Source organism: Salmo salar, unplaced genomic scaffold, assembly GCF_905237065.1.
Source record: "Salmo salar unplaced genomic scaffold, Ssal_v3.1, whole genome shotgun sequence".
NCBI lineage: Eukaryota > Metazoa > Chordata > Actinopteri > Salmoniformes > Salmonidae > Salmo > Salmo salar.
In genome coordinates this window covers 1-8,523 of record NW_025549506.1, presented here as the reverse complement: position 1 = coordinate 8,523, position 8,523 = coordinate 1, and the positions used below count along the sequence as shown (strand labels likewise).

Sequence of the window (8,523 nt, the reverse complement as noted above, 5' to 3'; positions counted from 1 at the left end):
ATATCTCCTTTGCGTAGAGTTGATCAAGGCTGTTGATTGTGGCCTGTGGAATGTTGTCCCACGCCTCTTCAATGGCTGTGCGAATTTGTTGGATATTGGCAGGAACTGGAACATGCTGTCGTACACGTCGATCCAGCATCCCAAACATGCTCAACGGGTGACATGTCTGGTGAGTATGCAGGCCATGGAAGAACTGGGACCGTTTCTGCTTTCTCTGAATTGTGCACAGATCCTTGCGACATGGGGCCGTGGATTATCATGCTGAAACATGATGATCGCAGCGGATGAATTCCATGTCAATGGGTCTCAGGATCTCGTCACGGTATTGCTGTGCATTCAAATTTCCGTCCATAAAATGCAATTGTGTTTGTTTTCTGTAGCTTATGCCTGCCCATACCATAACTCCATCGCCACCATGATGCACTCATTCACAATGTTCCAATAGATAGGAAATGTCATTAAGTCCAACACCTCAAACAAGTTGAGCTCACCTTTAAATCCCATTAAAGCCAAAAAAAACCATGTTTAAATGGCTAAATAACTGAACAGTGCAGCAGGAGTACTTGATACTGTGATTCCTGAAATGCAGAGCCTGTTGATGGAGTATTTTTTTCAAATCCTAAATTAAACTTTGTAACATTATTTGGTAGATCAGCTGGTTTGCGAGCTCTCAGTCTCATTGACCACAAAACGTTGCTAATGCTAGCTAGCTAACCACTTAATATAATCTAACTGTCACGCCTGCTCCCGCTCCCCCTCTCTGGTGCTCGAGGACGCCAGGCTGCCTATAATTACGCACACCTGTCACCATCATTACGCGCATCAGCGCTCATTGGACTCACCTGGAGTCCTTCACTTTGTTGATTGCCCCCTATATCTGTCTGTTCCTCAGTTTGTTCCCCTGTCAGCATTATTGTCGTTCTGTTTTCTCCTGTCCAGACAACGTCCTTATTTTTTTCATGTCGGTTATTTATGAAATACTCACTCCCTGTACTTGCTTCTCGACTCCCAGCGTCTGTCCTCACAGAATGCTGACACCCATATTTGAAGCATCAGGTAGTTTTTTGATTTTGTTTTTGTTGGTGACGTCGGGTCCGGGTGCCTCTGCCGACGAAACCGGAGGTATATCACCTGGCTCGTCGGGCTTCCACGCCTTAGCTGGCTCGAGAAGTTTCCTTGTCTCGGTTGGCTCGGCAGGCTCCCATCCAACGTCATGCCTCAGCCGGCTCGTCGGGCTCCCACGCTCAGCCGGCTCATCAGGCTCACATCCCACGTCATGCCTCAGCCGGCTCGTCGGGCTCCCACGCCTCAGCAGGATCGTCGGTCTCCCACGCCTCAGCCGGTTCGTCGGGCTCCCACTTCTCAGCAGGATCGTCGGGCTCCCACGCCTCCAGCCGACTCGTCGTGCTCCGACACCTCAGCTGGCTCGTTGGGCTCCCACGCCTCAGCCGGCCCATCATTACGCACACCTGTCACCATCATTACGCGCATCAGTGCTCATTGGACTCACCTGGACTCCATCAGTTGTTGATTGCCCCTTTATGTCTGTCCTTCATGTCGTTTATTTATGAAATGTTCACTCCCTGTACTTGCTTCTCGTCTCCCAGCGTCTGTCTTCACAATAACTTGTTCTCAAAATGTATGTTAGCTAGCTAAGTTGGAAATGTTATGAATACATCTCCCATCTGCTGTCGATATGATTTGAGAGCACTAGTTAGCTCCAAAAGTAGATATAGCAGAGTTTCTATATTAAAAATAAGTAGTTGAGGATGTTATTACTCCAACCTCGTGAAAGTTACAAACTGACGTGTATTTTTTGGTCAAAAACAACTTTATATCAAAGGAGAGCCTTTGATTTGATGGCCTGCACATGTGCAGTTCAATGCGAGAAGACCGTTAGACCCGAGGATGTGTTTCTACGTATGAGCTTAGCTAGCCAACATTGCCAAGACATCACCTTTGAGTGTTATCAGGGATTTCTATAGGAGAAGCAGTTTCTGCCTATCTTCATACTGTGCTCTGTGTGGTTACAGCTTTGACTGCATGCTGAAGGTGAATTCAGAGCCAATTATTGGCTAGCTACACTACAAACATAATTTTACCAGGTTTCTGTGAAGCAATTGTAATGACAGTCTGACACAACATACCCAAGAGTTTCCTGATTTGCAAAGGTTAGTCTGTGTTATTTTATTGTTTATTAGAAACATAGTTTGAGATCATTCTGAGGGGATTTTTCCAGTGGTTGAATGGGGATTTGGGCTTCCTGGGGAAAATGTCAGAGGTTGCTAAGTAACCAAGTGGAGCGGGGAGCTTACCAAAGTCTAACACAACATACCCAAGAGTTTCCTGATTTGCAAGGGGTAGTCTGTGTTTATTTTATTGCTTATTAGAAACACTGATTAAGATCATTCTGAGGGGATTTCGCCAGTGGTGGAATGGGGATTTGGGCTTCCTGGGAAAATGTCAGAGGTTGCTAAAGTAACAAAGGGGGCGCGGGGCTTAGCGAAGCCCTCTTGGTATCATTTCGTGCCACTCTACCTATTCTTATTCTACTGGTGTATTTGAAGTAATTTTGCTCTCTGTTGGTACATTTGAACTCAGAAAGCCATGGACTATTTATTTGCAGCTATTATAAAAAGCATCGGACAGAAAATAATGGAAAAAATAAGAACATTATTGACAATGTTTGAAACGTTTATTATATTTAAAAAGACACTTTTTCCACATCAAATGTAATTCTGTAACACACAGACTGTGGTTTAAAAATAAATATAACTTAAATACTGAAAGGCATTGATTTCACAGTTTTGTAAAATCATAAAAATATATTTACGATAATACAAATAATTATACAGGGGAATACAATATACAACTTTCTGTAGTTTGTATAAAGTAGCTGTCAAAATCAGTATCATAAGAAATGTGTCCGCTTGTGGTCATATACCAGCCAGTGGTGAACAATCTGTTCAATACAAAACTCCCTTAGGGAGAAAAAGACATTTTCTGTAGGACCATCATGAGAACAGATGATTCTGTATACTCAACGTAGCACCTCTCTCCCAGTCAGACGATTCAAGGCTATCTAACCTACTACATTACAATACTGAGGAACTGTGATCCAGGTGTGACCAGCAGATCTTCTTTGAAAACAGAGCCAGCCTGTTCCTGTAGTTATTCCTGCAGTTGTTCCTGCAGTTGTTCCTGCTGTTATTGTTATTGGTCTTTATATGAGGCTGTCGATGCTGTTCCTGTAGGTCTGTAAAGGTTCCTCAATGTCTGAGGTGCTGTTCAGATCAAACTTGTTAGCTGGAAGGAGGCAATGAAGAGCACATTGATGAGTATTGTCAAGTAAGAAATAGCCGTTCTGAATCAAATCTGTGTTATGAAACAGGGATATTTTTGAATTTCTTACAACTTTCTTATTCCTAGCAAATGACTGTGAGTGGAGAAGATAAGGGACTTCTTCTGTGTTTACCTTTCTGTCTTATTCGTTTGAGGAGCCATGCGGCCAGAGACAGGACAGATAATGACACAGCGCCCCCTGCTGCCAGGCCTAGGATAGTGGGGTTCAATGGAGGCTCAGGTGTGGCTGGAGGAAACAAGAAACAACAGAGGAAAACAGTCAAACAATCTGAATCAACTGATCGGTCACATCACTGACTGCAACCCTCTCAAAAATGTTCGTATTTTGGTAGCCCCCTTATGTAGGATACGCATTCATGATGCATTCATAAAGCCTTTATAACCGCTACATAAGACATACTTTGTCCCGATGACCAGCGAATATCCAGTTTGGTTGTCTCACAGAATATTCAGTTTGATTGTGTCTCACAGAATATTCAGTATGATTGTGTCTCACAGAGAGAGAGTAACAGAGGTTATAACATACCTGTGCAGGTAGGTGTGTCAGCGCTCCACTTCCCTGACCGTGAACACTGCATGTTTGGGGCCCCCTGGAGATCATAGCCCTCATCACAGCTGAAGTTGCAGACAGAGCCCCAAGGATGTGAGGGGGGCCTCACAGCTGACCTGACCCCCAGAGGAACCACAGGAGAGGGACACTGGACAGCTGAGAGAAGGACACACAGTGGTTAGTATTTAAAAATACCACAAAAGCTAACAAACAGTTGTGAATGAAATCATGAACATTATTGTCGTTGGAGAGATCATGTGTGTGGCGGACATCCATAAGGAGATAAGACCTATAGGTAAAATGGATACCCGCATGACTGCAGCTCGCTTTGAATTAAAGCATCTGCTAAATGGCATATAAATATATATATATTGAGTTACCCCCCCTGAGTTGCCCTCAGAACAGCCTCAATTCGTCAGACATGGACTCTACAAGGTGTCGAAAGCATTCCACAGGGATGCTGGCTCATGTTGACTCCAATGCTTCCCACAGTTGTGTCAAGTTGGCTGGATGTCCTTTGGGTGATGGACCATTCTTGATACATGGGAAACTGTTGAGCGTGAAAAACCCAGCAGCGTTGCAGTTCTTGACACAATCAAATCGTTGCACCTGGCACCTACTACCATACCCCATTCAAAGTCACTTAAATATTTTGTCTTGCCCATTCACCCTCTGAATGGCACACAGACACAATCCAATTGTTTTAAGCCTTAAAAATCCTTATTTAATCTGTCTCCTCCCCTTCATCTACACTGATTGAAGTTGATTTAACAAGTGACATCAATAAGTGATCATAGCTTTCACCTGGATTCACCTGGTCAGTCTTTGTCATGGAAAGAACAGGTGTTCTTAATATTTTGTGCACTCGGGCTGAGTAAAACCTCTCACTTCACCTCTTTCCATTATAACTCAGTCTATACTGTTTTAATATCGTGTGTAAATGTGTAAATTGACTGAGTTGAAACAGAGAAGAGGCGAAGTGAGAGGTTTTGCTCAGCCCAAAAATCTTTCCGTGAAAATAAGCCCCTGAAGTGAGGAATTTTTGTATGTTGGTCAATGAGATGGTGTTGAATTTGGTCAACAAAAAATGTCATTGCTTATTTGCTACGTCAGGCTTATTTGATCGAATAGAAGTTTCGTAATTGTTATGTTTATGGCCCTGGTAGTTCGGGGCTCCAGCGGTCTAAGGCACTGAATCTCAATGTAAGAGGCATCACTGCAGTCCCTGGGCGGCACACAACTGGAACAGTGTTGTCCGGTTGTAGGCCGTCATTGTAAATAAGAAATTGTTCTTAACTGACTTGCCTAGTAAAATAAATACATGTTGTTTTATGAATGCACTGATATAAGTGGACGCACGTGTCATTTCAGCAACTTTGAGAAAAATGACTAAATATTGGAGTTGTGCCTGTTGTTGTCATAGAGATAGATGGGGGACTCGTCATGCATATAGCCCTTTTAGCAGGGAGATTGCCATTGAAGGCCTCCACCAGTTTCAAGTAGTCACCTGGGTGGGATTCTATGAGTTGGGAACAATCAGCCAATGAAGAAGAAGAAAATGTAATACTTCAACATTCTCACCTCCTCCCGCCTGCCTTGCATCTTTGAGGACATGTATTTCCATTGTTAGAGTGGTCATATGTCTATCTTGTCAATAAAGACATTGGTTTAATAACTCTTGTCAATATAGACAATGGTTTAAATCGGTCTATTTTAAAGATGCAAAAAGTTTGTCCTTACCTTCACAGTGTGGTATCTTCTCAGTCCACTCAGCAGCTGATGTGCAGGTCACCGTGATCGCCCCCCCTTGAGGAGATAACCCTCAGAGCAGCTAAAGTTACAGCTGCTTCCATAAGTGAAGTCTTCTCCACAGGTGATAGCGCCATCCTTTGGCTGCTGGAGGGTAGGGCAGCTTACAGCTACAAGACAGAGTGAATAGTGGTGCAGTGGTCAGTCTGTGTCCAGAGACAATTCTAGACTGTCATACATTTACAAAACTCTATTTGTCCTCCTAGATATTTCTGAATGGAAAATGTCCTGTGTCATTCATATATTTATAGCAACTACAGTTGATGTAACATGTTATGGGGGCTACGTTTACAGATATCCAGAACCTGTACACACCAACACACTGCGGCTGTGAGTCGTTCCACTGTCCCGAGGCTCCACACTGCAGGGTAGCAGAGCTGGAGGCCAGCCTCTCATAGCCCTCTCACAGGTAAAGGTACAGGTGGACAGGTAGCTGAAGGAGCCCAGGGGATGGGAGCAGGCCATGGAACCCTTCCCAGGTTCATACAGCTCACTGCATAAGGCCACTGAGAAGGAGAGGGCAGATCGCAATACATGACTAAATGTGTCAATGCTGTCACAAACTCTATAATGGCACAGACACAGAGATGAGTCCTGAATCTAGACTTGGTTTCCTCTATTGTAATCGCTCCTCCTTCACCCCAGCTGCCAAACTAACCCTGATTCTGATGACCATCCTACCCATGCTAAATTACGGAGATGTAATTTATAGATCGGTAGGTAAGGGTGTTCTCGAACGGCTAGATGTTCTTTAACATTCGGCCATCAGATTTGCCACCAATGCTCCTTATAGGACATTTCACTGCACTCTTCTGTAAACTTGTCATCTCTGTACTCCTGTTGCAAGACCCACTGGTTGATCCTTGTTTATGAAACCCTCTTAGGCCGCACTCCCCTATCTGAGATATCTACTGCAGCCCTCATCCTCCACAAACAATACCCGTTCTGCCAGTCACCTTCTGTTAAAGGTCCCCAAAGCATACACATCCCTGGGTCACTTGTCTTTTCAGTTCGCTGCAGCTAGCGACAGGAAGGAGCTGCAACAAACACTCAGAACTGTCCAGTTCTAATCTCAATCTCTTAATTCAAAGACTCAAATCATGGACACTCTTACTGACAGTTGTGGCTGCTTTGTGATGTATTGTTGTCTCTACCTTCTTGCCCTTTGTGCTGTTGTCTGTGCCCAATAATGTTTGTACCCTGTTTTGTACTGCTACCATGTTGTGCTGCTGCCATGTTGTGTTGCTTCCATGTTGTTTTATTGTGTTGCTACTGTACCATGCTTTGTTGTCATGTGTTGCTGCCATGCTATGTTGTTGTCTTAGGTCTCTCTTTATGTAGTGTTGTGTTGTCTCTCTTGTCGTGATGTGTGTTTTGTCCTATATTTTTATTGAATTGATTAGTTTTTTAATCCCAGCCCAGGTCCCCGAGGAGGCCTTTTGCCTTTTGGTAGGTCGCCATTTTTAAATAAGAATTTGTTCTTAACTGACTTGCCTAGTTAAATAACGGTTCAATAAAATAAAATAAAATACATATATTTCTATGGTCTGTTGTTCACCGCATCTCTGCCCTCTCTCACTGGCTAGGAATGGTCCCACCTGTTCCCGCCATCTCCTGCCTGCCTTGCATCTTTGAGGACATATTTTTCCATTGTTAGAGTGGTCATATGTCTATCTTATCAAATAATACATTGGTTTAAATTGATTTGAAAATTCTTATCAATATAGACATTGACTTAAATTGGTTTAATAACTCTTGTCAATATAGACAATGGTTTAAATCAGGTATATTTTAAAAAATGCAAAAAGGTTTGTCCTTACCTTCACAGTGTGGTATCTCCTCACTCCACTCAGCAGCTGATGTGCAGGTCACCGTGATCGCCCCCTTGAGGAGATAACCCTCAGAGCAGCTAAAGTTACAGCTGCTTCCATAGGTGAAGTCTTCTCCACAGGTGATTAGCGCCAGTCCTTTGGCTGCTGGAGGGTAGGGCAGCTTATAGCTACAAGACAGAGTGAATAGTGGTGCAGTGAGTTCAGTCTGTGTCCAGAGATAATTCTGGACTGTCATACATTTACAAACCTGTTTTGCCTCCTAATATTTCTAATGAAAATTCCATAATAGTTTTCTATATTTATGCCAAGCTACAGTTGATGCTAACATGTTATGGGGGCTACGTTTACAGATATCCAACCTTACACCCAACACCCACTGCGAGCTGTCGTCGTTCCACTGTCCCGGCTCCACACTGCAGGGTAGCAGAGCTGGAGGCCAGCCTCTCATAGCCACTCCTCTCAGGTAAAGAGTACAGGTGACAGGTAGCTAAGACCCAGGGGATAGGGAAACGGGCCATGAACCCTTCCCCAGGTTCCTACACCTCACTGCATAAACCACTAGGAAGGAGAGGGCAAGATCTTGCACCACATGACTAAATGTGCCACGATGAAACATTACTCCAAATACAGAACAACTGAATTACTCACGAGGAACATTCATACTGGTATGAAGACCAACAGCAAACACTGAAGTAATTCAAAGAAAGTACAAATGAAAAGTTTACAACAAATGGTAGCTGTTGTTTTATTCTCTTATTAGTCTTTCCAAACACCTTTATTTATAAGGTTTATAAAAGGGGATATACTTGTTTTCACAGGTGGGAGGCTGTTCTGCCCATGATTCTGAGGCTGTGCATCTCACAGGCCCGGGGCTACTCACGGTACCCCTCTTCACAGGAATGCTACACGTCGAGTCGAGGAGAAATTCCCATTGGGGTGAGAGCAACTACACTGTGCAGGACCTCCTCC

General features: G+C 43.8%; 1 protein-coding gene across 1 annotated transcript; it reads right to left on the bottom strand.

Moving 5' to 3' along the window:
* Positions 1–2,676: 2,676 nt before the first annotated feature.
* LOC106592820 (E-selectin) lies at positions 2,677–8,496 on the bottom strand (the record flags this gene model as incomplete). The annotated part of the gene is given in 13 exon segments (XM_045713394.1): positions 2,677–3,306; positions 3,476–3,589; positions 3,890–4,069; positions 5,654–5,717; positions 5,720–5,832; positions 6,038–6,127; positions 6,130–6,228; positions 7,543–7,684; positions 7,687–7,726; positions 7,929–7,958; positions 7,960–8,112; positions 8,361–8,472; positions 8,475–8,496. Coding segments are annotated over 13 exon segments (1,242 nt in total), but the record flags the coding sequence as incomplete, so codon positions are not given.
* Positions 8,497–8,523: the final 27 nt, after the last annotated feature.